General features: G+C 46.0%; 1 protein-coding gene across 2 annotated transcripts in view; it reads right to left on the bottom strand.

The window, feature by feature from the left end:
• Window positions 1-22510, bottom strand: part of LOC8026620 (mitogen-activated protein kinase kinase kinase 15) — a 468648-nt gene that overhangs the window by 369299 nt on the left and 76839 nt on the right. For both annotated transcript variants that reach the window (XM_042291939.1, XM_042291940.1), the window contains exons 12-17: window positions 18980-19067; window positions 17618-17689; window positions 7517-7686; window positions 3858-4041; window positions 709-970; window positions 317-420 (exon numbers count right to left, since the gene is read on the bottom strand). In XM_042291939.1, coding sequence (XP_042147873.1) covers window positions 317-420; window positions 709-970; window positions 3858-4041; window positions 7517-7686; window positions 17618-17689; window positions 18980-19067 — 880 coding nt within the window. The remainder of the gene's footprint in view (window positions 1-316; window positions 421-708; window positions 971-3857; window positions 4042-7516; window positions 7687-17617; window positions 17690-18979; window positions 19068-22510) is intronic.

Raw genomic sequence — 22510 nt, 5'->3', positions numbered from 1 at the left:
TGTACTTTGCTCCTACTCGCTTGCTCTGTGCTGCACTATCCACAAGTTCTACCCCTTTCGAGATCAGGAAAAGCAAAGAAATTGACGACTGCACATGACGTCTTAGGTTGAAATGGTGCGTGTAGTTGCCCGTCTTTTCATAATTTCTGGTCTTAGGTCCATTGCAAAGTTAGCTTACCCGTTTGCCCGTATTTGTACCATTCATCGTTAGCCCTCTCCATGCTCCTTACTCCTTTTGTTTTAGGCGTTATTGTGTCGTTTTCCAGATTATGCGGAGGGCACATCTGCATAGGTATGGCTAGACCTTTCAACTCACCAGGTATTTGAGCCCTTCTAGAATCTGCTTTGTGTAGAAGGCAATAGCAGGCTCATTGTTGTTCAGTGGACCCCACTTGGAACGCAGCAGCTGGGACAGACTCCCTGCATGCACACAAAGAAAACTTTGCCATCTGTCGAAGAATTTGATGGAACCCGCGCGTTATTTCAAATTATTCACGAGCTTGAATTGAGAAAACTGGAATTGTCAAGATTGTAGTGTACAACGATTTAGGGGAAGTCCCCAAGCTGGAGAATGTTTACGCAACAATAAATTGACTTCTGCCCAAAACGAAATGCAATTCGCACTCATCCGAGATGGAGGTCGATGTATTCTTGCAAAAGAAAAAAAGAACATGAGCGGTTACGAGTGGGAGGGGGCGGTTTCCTCACCCCCGGGCACCCTCTCCATGCAGATCTTGACGTAGCCGTCCTCGCTGAAGGAGCCATGGTAGCGGACGATCTTGCGGTGCCGCAGCTGGGAGTGGAGCTTGATCTCCTCATGCAAGGGCTGCACCTCGCCCAAGTTCTTCTCGGGAATCTCCTTGACAGCAATCTTCACTTGGGTCGTCAGGTCCCGGGCCGCGTACACGACGCCATACGTGCCCTTGCCCAGCACGATGCGTCGCCCTTGGTCGTCCGTCTCGTACTCAAACTGCAGCCGCCAAGCAGAAACGGGCGTTAGGGCAGGTCCCCCCATTGTGGTAGACGGTGCTGTACACTCTCTGACCGTTATCGGGTGTGTGCAAAAGCAAATAGAGCGTTCCCAGCATTTTACATGAGGAATAGAATATACTCGGTACCACTGTCCTGAAAAAAAAAATTTTTCTGTTCATCCCCACGAGCTTCGCCGTCTTAATCGTCGCCGGCTGCGAGATGCAGCGACTAGAATGTGCACCTGAGGTTTTGGGATGTGAAAACACAAATAGAACGTGCCCAGAATCTGACAATGAGCATAAAACATTCACCCTGGAAAAGGCCACCAAATTTATCCATTGCCATTAACAGCTTCGTTGTCTTGTTCGGTGGTGGCTAAGAGATGCAAGCATTAGAATGTGCCTCTGAAGTTTCAGGCTGTACAAACGCAAATACGGTAAACTTCCGTTAATTCGACCTCGACGGGACCTTGAAATTTGGTCGAATTATCCGAATGATTGAATTAAAAAAAGGGCAAAAAAACGGTTAAAATTAAACTTCCTTTTATTGTCCGAAGTACTCACGTATGGTCTGCTGCCGTCTGCGCTTAAAACGCGTGTCCAAAGGCATGCTCCGGAAAGCAACGTAACTAAACGTCACGTCCCAAAAAAATCGCGCACAAACAAAAAAAAACAAAAGTTTTACGAGTTGACTTTAGCGCCAAGCAGCCAGACCGTCAGCGATAGAGAAAAATAACAAAAAAGAAAAAAAATGAAAGATGTTTACAATCCCCCTGTAGCGCCGAATCAGAGCACAGCTCTTGAAGAGGAGGAGGAGGGGAAGGTACGGAGAGGAGGTTATGCCCCTCCTCCTCTCCTTTTCACCTCCCATATAGGGAAAAATTTCCCCGTTAAATCTAGCGGAAAAATTTTTCCTTTAGCGAGGAAATTTTTTCGCTAAATTTAGCGGGGAAATTTTTTCGCTAAATTTACTGGGAAAATTTTTTCTGCTAGATTTAGCGGGGAAATTTTTCCGCTAAATTTAACAGGGAAAATGTTCCGCTAGATTTAGCGAGGAAATTATTTCCACTAGATTTAGCGGTGAAATTTTTCCGCTAAATTTATCGGGGGAAATTTTACGCTAAATTTAGTGGGGAAGCCTTTTCCGCTAAATTTAGCGGGGAAAATTTTCCGTTAGATTTAGCGGGGAAATTTTTTCCACTAAATTTAACGGGAAAACTTTTCCGCTAGATTTAGCGGGGAAATTTTTTCGCTACATTTAGCGAGGACAATTTTCCACTAAATTTAGCGGGGAAACTTTTTCCGCTATATTTAGCGGAGAAAATTTTCCACTAAATTTAGCGGGGAAAATTTTCCGCTAAATTTAGAGGGGAAATTTACCCATAATGCATCGCGTGGTTACGCCGACGGCGACGCCGCTCAAGCCGGAAACAAGCGCCTAAGAACTGCGCTCTAAAAAGAACCCACACTTTCCGGCGCGCAAGATGGACCGCACACGATACTACAGAAAAGCGCTCTGAGAGCGTGCGCAGAGAAAGCTCTATGAGCCGACTTTGGTGCCGGATGGCCAGGCCGTCAGCGACAGAAAAATAACAACAAAAGAAAAAAATGAAAAAAGAACCCGCACTTTCCGGCACGTGAGATGGACCGCACGCGATGCTACAGAAAGCGCTTTGATAGCGCTCACTGTCTCCGCACCCGACCACGTGCTATGTTCTCCCTGCTACTCCACGCCAGATTGGTTGCGCTGGCTCGTGTCATTCGCTACGGTCCATCTCAACGGCGTAGAGAAGCAAACGCATATTTGCAGACGTTTGGTTTTGCAGCAAAGGGCCCGTGTTTCGCCGTACGTTAATGGTTTTTCTGCTGTGGTGCCATGCAAAGTGAGACCGTGCGCATTTGCTCAAGACGAATTATTCGATGCGGAGTCTTCCCGAGTTCGAACTATCAAAGTTTTCCTCTCATAGAAATGTATGGGCGCTCGCCGGACTTTTGAACATAATCGGATCAAACGAAAAGTCGAATTAACCGAGGTCGAACTAACGAAAGTTTACTGCAGAACATTCCCAGTATTTGATAATGAGAACTAAACATTCTCAAAATCAATGTCCTGAAAAATATATATATATTTCTGTCCTGAAAAATATATATATATATTTCTGTTACTAGTGGCTTTGCTGCCTCATTCGCTGCTAGCTGAGTGATGCAGCCACTAGCCTTGCTAATGCATCCAAAATGTTTTTTTTTTTTTCTCAAGGACGAGTAGGGCCTGCCCCCCTCCCCCTCCTAGCTCAACAATAAAAATAAATGCCCTAATTACGCTATGTTCGATCATGAAACTCCCGACTTACACAAATAATACACAGCTTCCCCCTTACTTCACTAGATTCGGTTTTAACTCTATAATATCCATCTTATATGTGAAATCTAAGACATTTGCACACTCCTCAAAATGCCTCAAGCAACCTAAGCACTTCCAGGTAGCAAATTAACTCCCGAGGAGTATGAACAGCAAGCAGGTTCGCTTAGTCTCTCTGAAGTGGGCCCAGTCTCGGGAAGTTACCCCGAGGCAATGCTCTAAGACAGCAAGACCATAACACTGAATTTTCAGCATCACCTACCGGAGGCCAGCACTGGGCAGATTAGATGTAAGAGCTGCATCAGCATTTGGCTGTGACTACACTAGTTGCTTGTTCAGCGAGGACACAAGTACCAGCGGGACACTGATACAGCACTTCTGTGTCACGCACTGGCCTCCAGTAGTGGATGCTGAAGACTCGGCACTACAGCCTCGCCATCTAGAAGGTATTGCCCAGTGATGGTGCAACCTTGAGGATAGGGGATGGAGGGTGGTTGCATCGACTCGATCGCAACCCCGGCAGTCACCTGGACGCAGCCCGAGCCAAGGTCGAGGTCGATGTCCGTGACCATGCCCTCCTGGTCGGCCGTCATGATCAGGATGAGCTCGTAGAAGCGGTTCTTGAGCAGCTCCGACGGGAAGAACATCTGGAAGTCGTCCGAGTTCTGGTGGACGTACAGAAACAGGCAGCGCTCGTCCCGCTTGTACTGGCTGCAATGAGAACAAACTCGCATGGGCAATGGAAGAGACGTGGGGTCGTGTGCCTAGGTACTTCTCACAATTAAATCAATATAAAGGATGTTCCAGCTGACTTTCAAAAGTAGCTAAAAATAAGGTGGTTGAAAAGAAGAAAAAAACTTTTTCCGGGAACAATCTGCTAGCCACGGTGGACGGCAGGGATTGCAAGAAACATACTAGTTAGCTCAATACTTAAGTAGAATTTACTACATAACATATTAATTATTGAAAATAAACATATGGTTCGAATTAGAAACTTTGTGGGCATCATCAAAAACCACTAAATCAACCCATTTTAGAAAGATATAAGGCAGGTACAGCATTTTACAGCATTCTAAAAAAACTCAATTTGGACGTGTTTCTAGGTTTCAATATTCTATCGAAGCATATCTTTGCGCAAGTGGTCCTGCTCCCCCGTGGCCGCGGCATGAAGCTAGTGCCTCGCCTCCCTCGTAGAATGGAAAGAAGAATGGCGCACGTGTTGTACTTCTCGGCCGCCGGGAGTCAGGACCGCTGGCAGCCTGACCCCCGGCAGTATGTGAAGAACTGTGACCATGTCACAGTTCTTTACATTCTGTCGCCTGGGCCGCTGGGTCCCTATGGTCTGAGTCCACCAGAGTGTTGGGTGCGGCCCAGACGACAGAATGTGAAAAACTGTGACATGGTCACCTGGAAAAGTGTTCGCCATTTAAATCATGAACAAAGGTTTTCCTGGTGTTCTGGAGGTCGCTGTCACTTTGGACACCATGGCCAGCCATCAAGCTTAGGCCTCACCCCCTTCTTTTTTCTTTTTTTTTCTTTTTCTTTTTTTTATTTCTCTTTCTCTTTTGCTCCTTCTTTAACTGACAATTTCTCATGTTTTTGCAATCCCCAACGTCCGCCGTGGCTGGTAGTTTTTTTTCCTGGAAAAAGTTTCTTGTTTTTTTAACGACCCTATTTATAGGGATTTTTTAAAGCCTTCGCTGAAACATCCTGTATAGTCATGCCCCACCAGGAACCGAACCCAAAACTTCTCGGTCCACAGCCTAATGCTTTACCTCCTGCACTAGCTGCATAACTTTTTAAGTGCACAGGCTTAGATGTATACTTTATGTCTCCCACTAGTTACCACAAGACTCATACTAGCACATGACGATGTTGTAGAGGAGGGTGACGTCAATTACAGTCAAACCCACTTATTAACGATCCCACACATAACGACCTATCAGTTATAACGACCAGCTTTCAGAAAATATATGAATTCAAGGCCCTACCCATTAAAATTGGTTCAGATAAAACAACCGTTTTTCAAAGCATCATACTGTTACAACAGACACAAAGTCAGCTTTCTGAAGAAAAAAAACAACAATTCCCGCGCGCAAAAAAGCAAAAAAAAAAAAAGATAAAAAAATATGACCGCATCTCCACGTGATGAATGATGTTGATTGGGGCGAAGCTCTGGTGGTGCTGACGATACTGATTTTATTGTTCATAGGTAGTGCTGATGGTGCTGATTTTTTTTTTATTGCTCGTAGGTAGTGCTGAGTTCCGGGTTGCGTTTCGACTTCATTATTAGTGCTTTATGGTCGGTGAAATGCAGAGCCAGTGGTTCTTCTAGCGGATCAGCTTGGATCCGCTAGAAGCCGTGGGAACACATCTCCACCGCTTAAGTCAACGGTCCATGTCAGAAAGAGAATGTGCGGTATGGAACGTGGTTATATACGCATTTGAGCATTTGACCGCAGCTCCCTCTCGTCTATAAACGTTGAGCCAATGCATGCAAAGTTTAACGCGACTATATACGCATTTGACCGCCCCTCCTGTATAGACGTTGAGCGGCTACATGCAACGTTTCATCCATGACAGAAACCCCAGCTCTTGAGTTACTACCACATGTCAGAGCACCCTACTCGTCTTGCAGTCGTGGCCGAGTGGTTAAGGCGATGGACTAGAAATCCCATTGGGGTCTCCCCGCACAGGTTCGAATCCTGTCGACTGCGCAAACATTTTTTTATTTTTATGTGAGCACGGACGCCAAACGAATGGACGGACGGACGGACAAGGCTAGACCCTAAGGAGCTTTGCCCCTAAAAGAGTTACATTTTGGGCGCGGTGCTCTAGGAGAAGCTCAAGGTCATTTCCACGGCCGTGTGGCAGGGGAGGAAACAAAACTACAAAAGCAAAAATTCCCTCCCGGGGGGTCATGTAGTCTGCTGATTGTGCGTGCATGGGAAGGAGAAGAGGAGGAGAAGGAGAAAGTCAACTCTCACCCCTTGCTGCATTCGTTCATTCTCTGTTTGCAAACTCTGTATTCAACTCAAGAAAAACTCAATGCTCGGTAAAAGTTGGCTAGCCCCATCATCAGCGTGACCGTTTGTTTACGTTTGCCATTTTGGTATCCGTACCATGAACATTCTCTTGCGTTACTGTACTGGCATCTACGGACTTAGGTCTGTCGTTTTAAGAAGGAGGGAAAAAAATCCAGTAGGAAGCTTTATTTAAACAAAAGGGCATTACGCTGGCGAAGAAGGATAACAACAGAGCAGCACTGCGTGGCCTCGCAATCCCAGCTACCCAACGAGCTCGCAAACTGTTGTTTGAAAGACGACCCTGCCAGAGGCAACGATCGCGCACTCGTACATGCGCAGGAAGCCCAGCACTTAAAACGCTTTAGATCAAAGAAAGTATTAATTACCTCTGTAGACAGTGAAGAACCATCATGGGACTAGTGCACGGCATTTATTTTTGTGTTGGCGTGCGTTTCATAAAATCTGTTTTATGAGGTATGTGGTCAATCTTCATTATTTTACTTGCGCAGTAGAATCCGAGTTACGGGTTTTAGTTGAACCAGTTCCTTCCTCCCTTCATGTTCTTTTTTTTCGTGTTCAGCTGACCCGATTGCCAGCAGTAGAATTGGCAGCAATTTATTTTTTTATTATCTGAAAGCTAAATCTGCCTTCATGTTAGAAATGGAGGCACGTTAGTATCGTGCAAACAGTTTTTTTTAAATAAAGAGCTGGCAGAGGGAAACTACCAATACCAGCTTCATTATCCTTATTACAACGTTTCAAAGGCAAGTCCAGATATAACGAACTACTGATAAAACTACCACTTTTCGCGGAACTATCACGTTCGTTATAAGTGGGTTTGACTGTAATAAACAGTATGTCGTTCTACCCAAAACAACTCTTTAACGTTTTCTAACCAAATTTAGACACTCACTCCTTCTACACTGCATTCCATGTACTATAGGACTTGGGAGATAAAGGTCACTGCCAATTTTTTTATACAGCTGTTTTCCTTTGCAGACAGGAAGCATGTCATGTCTGACGCTGCACACCGTGCTTTCCTTCCCTCTGTCTCCTGTCACAGAGATTTCCCGACTGTGTGAACAAAATAGGAAACAGTGGCTTTTCCAGAAAAGCAGGTCCACTTATGCCACTTCTCTTCCAGCTTGCGTGCATCTCACCTGATGCTCCGAATGGAAGAGGCGTTGAAGAGCCACTCGTGGATCCGCTTGCACTTCCCCTTGAGCGTGTCGATACAGAGGTTGCAGATCTCGATGGACTTTTCCTCTGCACCCATGTTGACTGTCACATAGCTAGGCATCAGCACCTTCGTTGGCTCCAGCACCAAGATCTACGGGGCAGAAGAGGTCACGGTCAGTTACTTGGTTCTTCGCAGCTTCACAGGAGACCCAGCATGCCGTGAGTTTTCTAAACAATCTATAATTCCAGGATGCTTTCTCAATTGCAAAGCCCAACATAGAAACTCTGACTTCTGCGAGGCAGGAGATCTTTCTAGCCTCCCCCACTTGCCAACTGTGGGGTGTAGCGAAGGAAAGAGAGGAGAGACTAGGAAAAGATGCCATGGTTCTGCACACTTTCTTCTTACGGGAAAAGAGGTTAAGCTCTTGGGGGACGAGGGTGAAAAAAAAAGAAGGGTTTAGGAGAGGAGTCAAATAAAATGTAGACAATATAATGAGAAAACTTAATCCTCAAGTATAAGGTACCCAAGAGAGGGAGTTACGATCCAGAGAATTAGGATGCCACACCAAACACCATTATGTGCCCGTTGTTGCAGGCAGGAGGAAAAATGTTGTGAAAAGATGCCCTTCAGGAACCAACAAAATTAACTCAAATAACTCAAGACATTTTCATTAAGTGTAAGCAGGTTCCTTCTTCTGCATTCTTTTAACCTCTAGGGACTTTTAGAAAGTGAAAAAAAAAAGCCTTGGTTCTGGAGACTTTAAAAATTTATTGCATAAAGTAACTTGCTAATGGCCCAAATTTGTTATATACAGTAAAACCTCGTTATAACAAAACGGGATATAACAAAGCAATTATAATTCCCCTTGCTTGCTAATAGTGGGAAGAAATGGACATTGGCTATAACAAACTAATGGTTATAACGAAATAATTACGACCGCTCTTTCAACTTTGTTATAACGAGGTTTTACTGTACTCTAATTCATGATAACTTGGCGAACTGTGGAGGCTGCGGCCCCAGCGGCTCAATAAAGCATCGTAACAGGGCACAAGACAGCACTCCCTGATCAAGGTCACGAGGCCTCGTCACCACCACGGCAACAGTGCCATCTGCGACAAAAGTAGTTCTGGGCTTCTTTTCTTTTAATGGCAATTGAACTCGCGTGATTGCATCTCTATCGGCACTACGCTACATGACACAGAAGAAAGACGAAGACATGCGACTTTTCAATGATACTTAATTCGGATCAAGCCTTTTCCGAGAACAACGTGGCATTTGAGCGATGTTTGAATGGTCGCAGCCCCGTAATCAACCGCTTCCTCTCAAAACATCGACCTGGCATCAGCACCCACAACAGATTTCGCGGGTAAATTGAGCGTATTGTTGTGTCATGAAATGTTCCCAAAAAGCTCTCCACTCTAGCGGACGCTGCGGCAGCGGACGTTCATCCGAAGTTGGTTGGTTTCCAGGCAGACAACTCTTTACAAGCAGACAAGAACTGAATCCTCTAGGCCTTGCATTTGGCGCAGCAGCGTAAACGCTCCCGTGACGTGGTGTCACGTGCCTCGCTCCAATGCTCTTACTGGGTCGTGGCGGCCGTAACAGTTTACCAAGTTATCGTGTAACTGAGTATACTGTCAAAACCGGTTATAACGAAGTCGGTTATAACGAAATAGCGGCTACAGCAAAACAACCACGGTATCCCATTCCTATTTGCACTTTTTCAATGCATTTGTGTGTTTTAAAGTGCAGCGCTTAGGCGCCCGTTTCCAGGTTCAGCGGCGTCACCGTCAATGTATTAAGCTGCGTCGCCGTCAATGTAACCACGTGCGTTGCATTATGGGACGTCACAGTTTCCCCACTAAATTTAGTGGGGAAACTGAATAGGTGTTGAGGTCACGTAAAGTCAATTTTCCCGCTAAATATGGCGGGGAAACTTAACCCGGTAAATTTAGTGGGGACATTATCGCTACATTTAGTGGAAAAATTTCTGCTAAATTTCTGACTAAATTTAGTAGGAAGATTTTCACTAAATTTTCTCGCTAAACTTAGCGTAAAAATTTTCGCTAAATTTTCTGCTAAATGGGAGGCGAGGAGGAGAGGAGGGAACCGAGGGAGAGGAGGGGCATGCCCTTTCTTCTACACCCACCCCTCCTTCTCCTCAAAAGCTGCACTCTAATTCGGCATTACAAAGAATTGTATAATTGTCTTTTATATTTTAACAAAGGAAACTGGGCGGCTCCCGCAGATATAGTTAAGAGGTGTTTTATGATAATTTAGAAAATATTGAAATTCGGAAGTTTACTAAGTCTCAGACTGCCACACTTTGCTGCCGTGGCTGAGCAGCCACTCAGAACGCGCTGCGGACAATGCTGCAAAGGCTGCCAATGGCAACGTCTGCATTGTCGTCTGCCAGCCGCTTTTTATCTGGTAAGCGGCTTTTCCACATCACATGCAGAGATGACAGAGAAAGCCTCGATTTAAGAGAGGGAGCAACTCCAACCATTGAGAGCATTTTCAATTTAATGGCAGATGCCTCCTAGGCAGATTGGCACAAGAACGCTTGCATTTGGTTGTCGCATGGCCAGTGTGGCAAGGAAAGTGGGCGGAGAGGCGGACAGTTTTGCAGGAGGTGAATGCTTTTGAGTTTTGACTCCTTGCATGCTGCAGCTCGTTTTGCAAATGCAGCCCACAAACCACGTGAGCCTGATAGAGCAGTTGCCCCCTCTCTTAAATCTAGGCTCTCTACACCGACAAAAGAGAAGCTTTGAGCACGAACTCGGTACCCGTGCCGTGCGTGCTTCTTTGTCTGCTTCGTGTCCCCTGTCAGCGTCGCTGGTCGGTGTGGTCGCTCTTGCACAAAAGTGTAACTTCACTCAAGCACCGATTTAGTGAATCATTGCCACTTATTGATGGAGAATTTCAGCACCGCAGGCACCTCGACGGGGAAGACGAAGGCAATCTCCTTGAACCAAAACCATGCCATCCTCGACGAAGTGCGCATGAACGTAAAGAATGTTGTCCACTGCCGGCATCCTCCGCGACAGCCGTCGCAGCTGTCGACACGGTCCGTAAGTAGCTCGCAGGATCTTCTCTCGATCGGAGCTTCTCGCAGTTGGCGAGCAGCAGCTCTGATCTAGCAGAAAGCGTGTACACGGAAGCGTGGTACGCTTTCTGCAGGCACGATAAATATGTACCTGTGACGGCCCGCATTATCTTTTTTTTTTTTTGCCTCTTACTTTTATGGGTTATGATATAACGAAGAAGCGGATACAGTGAACCAATTCCCAATTCCCGTCGACTTCATTATAACAGGTCTCAACAGTAGTGGGTTCTTGCCGTAATGGCCCAAATCCTAAGCAAGAGCTAAAATGCTGCTAAAACTGGTGCTAAAACTGAATTGAACATTGGCTGTAACACACAAGTTCGAAGATGTGTAACAAAAAAAAAGTTTTTGCATGGACAAAGCAAGATTACAAGAAAAGGAATAAAAAAAATGAAAGACGTCTACAATTCTCTGTAATGTCGAATTAGAGCGCAGCTCTTAAGGAGGGGGAGGAGGGGAGGGAAGGTATGCCCGTGTGATTTCACGAGGGTGACTTCACTCGTGACCCTTGTGACGTCACACGTGGCGTCACGGCAAATAAACATTAAAATATGTTTCTGCATTTGCAGTACAAACAATCTCATGAGGCAAAGCATTCCATTTCCATTCCTTAAAGGTCTTGACAAAAAGTTAACTCTTACCCAATTTCGTCCCAGTGTGGAGCTCACATATTCTATGGGTATGGCCTTTTCGTTTGGATACATAATTGAGAGCTAAAAGGTAAGATGCACTATTAATTCCAGTGATCTAATATTGGATACTATTTTGAGGAGATAACATTGGTATATAGTATAAAAACTTGGGGGACATTTAAGCTTTGCCTTTAAAGGCCCGTTCACACTCTTGCGACCTCTTAAACCTGGGTTCCTTAAAACTTCTTAAACCAGAGAACACACTGGCACCATCTATTGGGAAGCAGTGTAAACTCGGCGGTCCGGCATATTTGTTTTTATTTCTCGCGCATTATCCTTTCTTTCTTGGCTCGAAAAGCTTTTGTCAATGTTATAAACGAGCCTTTCTGTGGGTATTACGCACATTTGACCTTGGAAATCCCGCAAAACCTTCGCTCTTGTGAAATGCAGTTCCAGGGTCACCGCATAGATGGCGCCACAATGTCAGTGTGTTCCCTCATTCTAAAAACATTTAAGAAGTTTTAAGAGATCTCGTCTCTCTCAGTCGTACTCGGTCGCAAGAGTGTGAACGGGCCTTAAGAGTTCAATGTGACAGCGTTATCACGCCCCGTTGCAAAGGCTTCTCACATAAACCCACGCTTATTCCCAAGTTGTGCAAGCGTGTGTGTGGTCTAGTTAATAGTGTCACGTGACGCATGACGCCACATGTATCTGTGATGAAATGACCCTATTCACTCACTAAATGTAACGAAAAATTTTCCGCCAAATTTGTTGGGAAAACTTTCCGCTAAATTCGGCGTGAAAATTTTTTTACAAAATGTGGCGGGAACTTTTTATTAAATTTGGCGGGAAAATTTTCTGCGAAATTTCGTGGGAGACGTTTTTTCTAAATTTGGCAGGGATATTTTTCGCTAAATTTGGTGGGATAATTTTCCACTGGATTTAGAGAAAAATTTTCCCGCCAAAATTAGCGAGTCGATAGGGTCATGACGTCACAGCCACATGCGCATGTTGCATTATGGGATTTTTTGGTTCCACCGAAACCGAATTTTCTGCGACACGAGCTCCTAAACACTATCGCGTTGAAACAAGGATTAAACATGGAAGGACAGAAAACAGACAGCACATTTTTTGCTATACATGTTCTGTCCTTCCATGTTGAATTCTTTCTTAAAGGGGTCATGAAACGCTTTTCCAACTTTTTCCTGTTTAGCTTTCCTCCTCAACTCATAAATCGCGCATTCCACCAAACAGCTAAAGAAGACGAAAAGGGGGAGTCTAGGGAGCCTTCAAGCGCACATGAAGGCACCCTAGGGGAGTCCCCTCTTGCTCGCACTCTCGTTTGTATAATCAAAACCGACGCCATATTTGCGGATAGAAGCCGGCACGCGACCGGCATGCAACGCGCGCGAACACATCTCCTCGACCTGCGATTGGTCTGTCGTTCCGGTTGTTTCCAACCTTTGCAACGCAGCGGAGGGACGCACGCACGTGAAAGACACGTGCGTGCGTCCTTCCGTCGCTATGGCAACTGAAGCCTCTCTCTTCGCTTCTCCCCGCTTCTTCGAGCAACCTCCGTGCCCCGCGAGTGCCGCTTGCGGCTAGCGCCGTTACCTAGTGTCACACAGGGAAGCCTGAGGGAAGCGTGCTCGCTGCGCCGGTCGGCGGGCTGTTCCAGAAACCGCACTATAACCGGTATTTCCCTTCGCGCGCCTGCATTTTAAGCGGTATGTAATTACATGGAGTTCTATGGGACGCGAACCGGTGGTTTAAAAAATCCGCGTTATACCCGATCCTGCACTATAAGCGGTTACGTTGTAAGTGGTCTATACTGTACGTTGCAAAAATGTTCTATTTCTATCTGCCATAGATGCTAAGATATCCCGCCTGCTAATCTGCAAGTCCAAAATTTATGCTTCAAGAAGACGCCGTTATAGAGCCAGCATCAATGCAAATTCAGCCTGCATAGAAATTATAAATTGATTTAAAGCTCAAATATACATCTACAAAACTAAAAGCTTGGTAGGTTTAAAAGTCAATAGCTGCAGATTTCACAATTGCTACTATTTCCAAAAGAATTTCACAAAACTGGCGTGTGCACAGCAAAGACAAGGACGAAGGAAGGAAAGAACACAAACAAGGAGTTTGTGTCCTATTCTCCCTTCGTCCTAGTTTTTGCTGCACACACACATGTTTTATGAAATGACAATCCAATTAGCCCCAACAGCCACTGTTCTTCCAAAAGGAGGTTGCTTTAGAAATTTTTATTTTACATCAAAGACCCATGTCTCCCCTTACCGTAGAATGTCGCGCATCCGTCAATTTTACACTAAGCACCCGTTCCCAAATTTGTAAGATCTGAGAAAATAGGTAAAGTACATTTATATAAAAAAACAGATGGCCGGACAAGCGCCCATTCCCCATTTTTTTGTGATTATCTCTAAAGTCTGAGTGGGCGCTTGCTCAGTATTTTACGGTAAGTTATTACAAAATTAGACACCTTATAAAAATTTTAGAGCCCTTCCACTTCACGTGAAGATGGAGGACCAGCGAATCTGTTATTTTTACGACGTCTAGGACGATGCCTAGAGGACGATGTCTAGGACGACCTCAAGGACGACTTCGAGGACAACGCCAGGAGGATGACGTCTAGGACGATTTCAAGGACAACTTCTAGGCCGGCCTAGAGGACAAAGTCTAGGACGACCTTGAGGACGACTTCTAGGACGACCTTGAGGACAATTGCCTAGAGGATGACCTCAAGGACGACTTCTAGGACAACCTCGAAGATGATGTCTAGGACGATCTCAAGGACGACTTCTAGGACGATGCCTAGGCGACCTCAAGAACGACTTCTAGGACAATCTCGAGGACAATGCCTAGAGATGATACCAAGGGATCAGGACCTCACTATCTAATAATGCCAAGGAAAGCTGACTCACGCTGGTTGCCCCCCTTTTTATTTTTACTTATTCATACTTGCCACGACCAATGGGCAGTTTTCTGTCAACATCCGCGGACGCATTTTTTCCCAGATCCTAGTGCTGTAAAACTTTAAAAGTACTTTTTTTTTTTTGTTGGAGAGTCACTGAATTCTTTCCTATAGTAGGTGACAGGTTAAGAGTGAAGTGGAAGCTCCTTTCACCTCTTTTTATTTCAGCAAAGCAAACGGTGGCGAGGGAGTCGCCTCCTCTCCAGCGTTCGCTCCGCTAATGTGGGAAGAGGCCAGAAGGAGCTTCCATTTTACTCTTCACCTGTCACTGACTATATCTCTTTTATGATATCCCTAACACTTGCATAACAGTTGTACTGTCCCAGAACAAAGCAAGCAGCGCAGTTTTTTATCCTCTCTCGTTTTACCATGCAATTTCTTTGAGAAGGGTCCCAGATTGTCAAGATATACTGCAATATCAGACATAAATAAGTAAGCGAGCTCTTTTATAGTTTGAGACTCAAAGTTGACAATTTCAGGTTTCAGCACAAAAATCTATATGCTTTCCCAACCTTAATAACATTGTGCATGTGTGTTCCATATTCTATCAGCTGAAAGCGTGGCACTTGGGTAATAGGCAGTTTTTTTGTTGTTTTTTTTTGTATAGCTGCATTTATAATGGATATTAAGTTTCAAATGTATTCTTATTTTTTTCAAGTTAAACTAACATGGACACAATTTTTTTTACATTGAGTTCCATCATTGTATATGTACTGCTGCATAATAAGTAACACAACCATCATTGAACAATGGTACCTTTGAACTGCACACTGACATTAACATCATTAACAAATAAAAAATAACAATCCGAAACGGCCTTGCAGCCTCACAGCACAGAAGTTATGCCGTGAGGCTGCTTTGCAGCCTCATGGCATAGCATCAACAAAATGAAAAGTTTCACCATTCAAAACACTGGCGATGCAAGAACAGACATGCTTTTATCCACCTAAGATACTAGTGCTTATGTTTAAAGGGTAACTGCAAAGAAAAAAAAGATTTTTGAACAGCCTAATTGGGACAAGCATGTCACAAAACAAATCTTCTGCGAAAAAACAAATTTTTTTTTTTAGCAATATTTACGCGACAGGACGTAATTTAGTTGGAGTCGCAACGTCTCCACATTTAAAACTCCCGCTCTTTCGACGCGTGCGGAGTGGCTGGAATAGGCCACTCCGTGACGTAGAGCAGCCCCTCTGTGACGTATAATACCAACTTTCTGGCGCGCAATTTAAAACGGATGAAATAGCTGCAAACTAAAATCAGTCCTGCGCGATAAATATTGCTGTAAAAAATTTTGTTTTTGTTGGAAAAATTGTTTTGGTGACATGCTTGTCCCAATTAGGCTGTTTAAAAATACACCTTTTGTTCTTTGCAGTTACCCTTTAAGAACTCTAAATTGTGTAATAACAGTGAATGTGATGCTTTCCTACGGTCGAATACACCTTCAATCTGACCGTCTCTGGCAACACGCATAACTGTAGGTCACAAAAGAAAGACAGGCAAAGCGCATGATTCCGGGCAAGATAATGTGCTTGACGGAAATTTGCATAGGACTTTTTCAGCGGAAAAAAAAACATTGCCAGGAAAAAAAAACTTTCAGCCTTTCCACATAGGTGAAGAAGGATGACCAGCGAAGCTGTACTATGGTGGGACGGCCTCAAGGACAACTTCTTGGACGACCTCAAGGACGACCTCAGAGACGACGTCAATGGCGACCTCAAGGGCGATGGCTAGGACGACTTCTAGGACCTCAACGACAACGTCTAGGACGACCTCAAGGACGGCTTCTATGACGATCTTGAGGACATCTAGGACGACCTCAAGGATGACTTCTAGGACAGCCTCTCGGACAACGTTGAGGACGACTTCTAGGACGACGCCTAGAGAAATTCAGCCTTTCCACTCTGGTGAAAACCAGAGTGGAAAGGCTGGAAAGGTTGCCGCCATCTATGAACGACGGAGGCAATCAGACAACCGGCTTGGTTGCCGCCGTTGCTCATAGATGGCGGTAACTGCCCAGAGTTTTGTGTCCACATTTTTTGGTGACGGACACAAAACTGAGGATAGCCCTTAACAGCTCCGCTGTAACAAATATTTAAAAACCGGAGGGCGTTTTTTTTTTGTTTTTTTTAACAGTTTTTATTTTTGTCATTGGCGGATGTTTATTGGCGTTTTTCGGTTAAAACCAGAAATTATTCAGCATATTTATGATGTAGCAAAATAAAACATGTTACTGTAGTTTACAAAATGTCAACACTACAAAAATCAGTCTGTAATTTGTTACAACCTTCTTGGACCTCCTTTTGTGTACAGGCACCACAGGTGCCACTTTCTAGTGATCAGGATCACAAGCATGACCAAGTAGAAATGCTTCTCTGTGCATCTAGAAGTTTCGTGTTTATTCTTACCCCGAGCATAAAAGATATAGAGGCCAGAAAGACCTTGCCTAGTCAGTCTCGCCCCAGCTAACTCCCAAGCATTCGAGGTTGAATGTTCAAGACGACGAGTGTAGTAGATCAGGAGCCGAGCGCGGTCTTGCCGATTCATTCGCTGATGCAATCTCGCAATAGCCAGCTGCCACGCCGACGCACCGTCGCTCGCTGCCGCTCTCTCGACTTTGTTCTTCCTTTTGTTTCTGGCACAAGTTCGCCGATTAAACCTTTATTTTCAGTTCATTATTCATTGTCTCATCGTCTTCATCCGTGACAATACTGTAGAAGGATATGGGGCGATTGCATTCATGCACCATTTTAAAATTCTAGCTGAGATTCCACCTGTACCACTTATATGAAGCTACAAGACACCTTGTAAGCCCAGTTCTACTGGAGGCATTTAACCGCTATGGTGAAATGGTTATGCTTCCAACTGGCGAAAAAAAACTAACCGAAAACATTCATTGAATACATAAGCCTTTTGTCATCAGTAATTTCTTGATTATTGAACATTACATATGCTGTCCCATTCGATAATTACCACAGCACCTCATCAATCGTTTGTTGTTTTCATCTTATCCTCCAGTCACTGAAGGCAACCTTCTTTGCCTCTTTTAGGGGGTCAAATATATGTTCTTGAAATTTTACCTTAAAAGATTTTTTAATAATGTGAACCGAGAGCCAAACAAACCAAAAATAGAGGGAATCTTTCTATGAATTAATACCGTGAGCTAGGTATCTAAATTGTTCAACTCATTAGCACAAAAGAAATCCCAATGCAGAGAGTTACAAAAAGATACAAAAGCCCTAACAGAGAATTTTTAAGATACTCATCTCGTTCAATGCACCACACGGCAAGCCCTGTCTCTAGGGTGTATGGAGACTACACTATAGTTGCACAAAATATGATAATACTCACAGGAAATCGTATTGTACTCTCCAGATCGGAAGAATAGGCAGTGACAAAAAAGTCCACCCAGAAGTCAAACACCTGCATGAAACACAGCAAGCACAATATAAACTTGCAAGTTTGCAGCCAAGCAAGAACCAGAAAGTTAACAATACAATTTTCTTGCTCTTCAATTGTCTTAGCCTAATCCTTTCACAAATTCAGTCCAGAAAACAAAACAAAAAGCTGGAACCATCAGTAAAAGTATTTCAATGCTATGTACCAAAAGTTTTACTTCCTGGACATTCTGGAATTTATGCTTCACCATCAATAAAACCTTACAATGATTCCCAATCATTGACACATACAATGGTGGTTCTTACCCACAAAGGCAAGATCCAACAGCCTCATATTTGAAAGGTTTCAATGTGAGATTACAACTCATCTATGCAGCAAAGGGTTTTACTTAGGATGTTATATACAAGCAGCTACATTGCCATAGATGGGTGATATTTTATCTTAGGAATGTTGATTATGAGGACGTAAAAATATCTACAGTTTTAAAAATAATAAATTTACTCTACACTTATAAATATGTTTGAATTTTGTTGAGAAATTTGGACAATATTAGACTTATTTCTTTTTGAGGTTCAGTCTTGAGTATTTAAATGACATGCTCATGTAGTTCACAGAGACCCAGACAAAGAAAGACACTACTGTCGAGCTATGATTGCAAACACAATAGTGAATATGAGGAAAACTTCAGTGCCTTGCTATGGGTATGAACTCACAGACGCGCAGCTCACAAGACGTCATGTCGTGGTGTGGCAAAATGTTTTAATTTTATGCTTTACTCATGGCTCCTAAGCTTTTAATGAAACACCTAGCAAGGAAACACTTTTTACTCTGTAACAAGCGAACTTGTATTCAGTATGTGGGTGCCCCCCTAATAAAAAGCACTGGACTCCACTTTCTTCATGCAGCCTTTCTTAGCAACTATCAAAGAATGTTTCACTGCCTGTCGACACAATATAGTGAACTTGCCACACAGAGAATGCTGTTCCAAGTGAAGCCCATCGCCTCAAGACAGTCTTTCACAAGTATTATTTTCCACTTGGTAGACATCTCGTCCAATCCCGGAAGGGTGGCGATAGCGCATTTGACTCATCCCAATCTTTCTAAAGCAAGTCAAGTGATCCGGAGTGTGCTGTCTATACATACCACCCACGAAAGAATAAGAATGCTTGTTCGCCTTCCAATGCCATCAGAATTCGAGTGGGTCAATCTTGCGGCTGCCCCTCGGCGCGGCGCAAGCGATAACACAACACATTCACGCGGCCAAACTCATTGCTACAACAGAATGAGCAGTAGAAGTACAGGGAGGGGGCTCACCTGCTCTTCTGCTGTTCTCTCGGCGTCCTCCGGCCTCCTCCTGAAGCGACTGATGAGCCTTATGTTCCCAAAAGTAGACTTGAGGTACCTGGACCAAAGTTTCGGGCATGGTCAAGGTCACGCCATTGCGCCACATGCTTAACATCATCAAGTACCAAGCCGCCCATCTGTTCCCTCATCGCAAAAAAGCGAAGTGAAACGTGGATGGTATGTGCAATCGGGACCAACATGGTTGTTATTGCATGGGGAGTTGCTGAGGCTCTCAAACTAAATTCTTAGCAACATTCCCCACAGTGCCCTTGTGGGTTCCTCAAGCTCCCAAATTTCTATTATTAGCTCTAAATAATGTATTTTTCCAATTTCAGCACACTTTTAGCAGATCTGAGTCATCCATTGATGCACGACTATGAGTCAAACACCTTTGCTTACGAAGTCAGTAGGCTTCTACAGTATATCTTGCTTTGTTGCACCAACGCTAAGAGTGGGAGGTTCTCCTTGGCCCTTAGTCAAGTCAGTTTAAGCGTTCCTTGTAATAAAGTTTGAGAACCCCTAGCATACTTAGCTGTCTCTGATCAAAACTTTCTCAGAGTTCTGTACGATAGCATAGAGATGTCACATGCACCAGCATATGAAGTTGCTTCTAGATGCTTGTTTGTATACAAAGACAAGCTCTATTGCACTGTAGTAGTAATATCTACGCTGAAATTTGACTCTTAGGATTGATAATTCATGGTAATAAAACCCGAGACTCAGGAACACAGAAGGGGACGAACACAACAAGGCTCGAAAATTTACTGGTGCATAACCATTCAACAATCATCCTTAAAACTACTGAGGAAAGCATCGTAAGTTGACCCCTCCTTTAAACAAATTTTGTGTTGGATCAATGGCGAAATTGACAAGATTTGTTTGTGTTCTCCACTCTAGTGAAAATTCTTTTAAAAAATATTTTGGCACATATTGCCGCGCGCAAGGCTGAGAAAGCAACGCTCGGTCACGGTCCTCCAGAAAGTTCCCGTTTATTCATGTACCGCACGTAACTTCTATCATTTATCCCTGCTTTTGTTTTCTAGAAAGTGCGTGTTCATTCTCGCCCCGATCACGCGACGCTCGAACCGCTTTCGCCGAATCTTCGAGATAGCGGCGCACTCTAGATAAGAGGCCGCCCGCGACCTTGTCGAGTCAGTCTCGCCCTAGCGCTCGATTCTGCTGACACGCCGACTTCGACGCCCGCGACGCTCTGCTTTCTTCTGTTTCCTTCTTTATTTTTTTTGGCACAAGTTCGCCACATTAAAACTTTATTTCTTTCTGTTTATTTCCTGTTTTTTTGTTTGGTCACCACCCGTGACATTTGGTGGAGGTGCTGGGTACCGCATGCCCGTACAGCGTTCCCCTCCCGGGGCCCGCAGTGCAAGCCCGATTCCAAGCCCTGTGACAAGACCACTCAACGCGGAACCTGAAACTCGGACCAGTCGCCGAACCCAAGGTCTACACCCGGAATACGGACTTCTGCCACCCAGGACCAGGCAGCCTACGAGGCCGACGATGGACGACCAGCAATCGCAGTCCCCGACCGCCGCCGCCGTCGTCTACCTGCCTGTTGCCCAGCGAACCCCGACGACCTTCCATGGCGAGACCCACGAAGACGTAGAGGACTGGCTCCTGCACTACGAACGTGTAGCACGCCATAATGGATGGACCACTGAGCAGCGCCTCCAAAACCTCTACTTCTCCTTGGAGGGTACCGCGAGGCAGTGGTTCGAGAACCACGAGGCGTCGCTTACGTCGTGGGACACCTGTATCGCTGGCCTGAAGGAGACATTCACGAACGAGACACGACGACAGCGAGCGGAAGACCTCCTTCAAGTACGAACTCAAGGGCCCAACGAAACGGTAACCAGCTTCGTTGAAGACGTCCTCCGCCTGAGCAGCCGCGCCGACCCTCAGTCCACCGAGGAAAAGAAGCTGCGTATCCTGATGCGCGGCGTGAAGGACGACATTTTCGGTGGCCTCGTACGCAACCCACCGACGACGATTCAAGAATTTGTAACCGAGGCGACGAACATTGAGCGTGCACTGCAATCCCGAGCCAGCCACTACCAGAGGCTACCCGGCGTCAGCGCGGTTCCGCCGTCCGCTTGTGACCTTGGCTCCAGCATCTCCAGCATTCGCCAGATCATCCGGGACGTCGTCCGGGAGGAAATTAAGAAGCTCCTGCCTGCTACCCACCAGCCGGCTTCGGTGTCAATAGCCGAAGTTGTCCGCGACGAGGTTCAGCGGGCAATTCAACTGGAGGCTCCTGCCAACGTAGCTGCACCCGAGGAGCCCACCGTGACCTACGCCGCAGTGGCCCGACGGCCACCGCCTCCTCCTGGCGCCTATGTCGCGCCGCCCCGACGCCAGTCTCCTGCGCCGCAGCACGACCGACGCCGCGACGACCAGCCCCAGTACGCCAGCCAGGAGCCCCGTGTACCCCGGAAGACCGATGTGTGGCGAACGGCCGACCGACGCCCGCTCTGCTACCACTGCGGGGAAGCCGACCATGTGTACCGCCGATGCCCATACCGACGACTCGGGCTGCGCGGATTCCACCCAAACGACCCGCGCCCCCGGTATGGTGAACGCCCTCGGGAGATCGACGAGTACCTGCGACGACCCCAGTCCCCCGAGCCTGCGTCCCGCCGAGAGTTCCGGTCGCCATCGCCCCGACGTCCAGCTTCGCCGATGCACCGACCCCGACGTGAAAGCCTGTCACCCCTCGCTCCTCACCGGGGAAACTAGGCGCGGCAACCCCTGGAGGTGGAGTTGCCGAAGACAACCGACGTAAAGAGCCTCCAAGAACGACGGAGCGCTCCCACTCTCCCGACCCCAAGCATCACAACGACGCTCCTGCATCGGTGTCTAACAACCTGAACGTTGTGATCGACGGCCTCGACGCATCGGCACTCGTGGACACCGGAGCAGACTACTCAGTCTTGAGTGGGAGGCTCTCCCGCCGCCTTCGAAAAGTCATGACGCCGTGGGAAGGACCCCAAATACGAACCGCCGGAGGACATCTCATCACACCAGTCGGGAGATGCACTGCTCGCGTCGACATCCACGGTGAAACGTGCCCTGTCAAGTTCGTCGTTCTGCAAGACTGTTCGAGGGACGTTATCCTCGGAATGGACTTTCTCTGCGAGTATGGCGCCGTCATCGATCTCGGAACAAACCGGCTGACGCTACGAAAACCTGCTCCACCAGCGGAGGGACCCCAAGCGACGTCACCCACGGTCCGAGTCCTCGCAAACCACGTAAACCTACCACCGCGGTCGAGTGTTTTCGTACTTGTCGGGATCGATGAAGCTTCCTGTGGCGAAGTTCTTCTCGAGGGAAGCCTCCAATTGCTCCTGGGAAGAGGCATAGGCGTCGCAAGGGGAGTAGCTGAACTTCAGGACGGGCGGACTGTGGCCCTCGTGACGAACTTCCGAAACGAAACGCAACACCTCACAAAAGGTGCAGCCGTGGGCCACATCGAGAAACTCCGAAACC

The sequence above is a fragment of the Ixodes scapularis genome, unplaced genomic scaffold (assembly GCF_016920785.2).
Source record: "Ixodes scapularis isolate PalLabHiFi unplaced genomic scaffold, ASM1692078v2 PGA_scaffold2__306_contigs__length_199485367, whole genome shotgun sequence".
NCBI classification, from domain to species: Eukaryota; Metazoa; Arthropoda; class Arachnida; order Ixodida; family Ixodidae; genus Ixodes; species Ixodes scapularis.
This window is presented reverse-complemented; position numbering and strand designations above follow the sequence as displayed.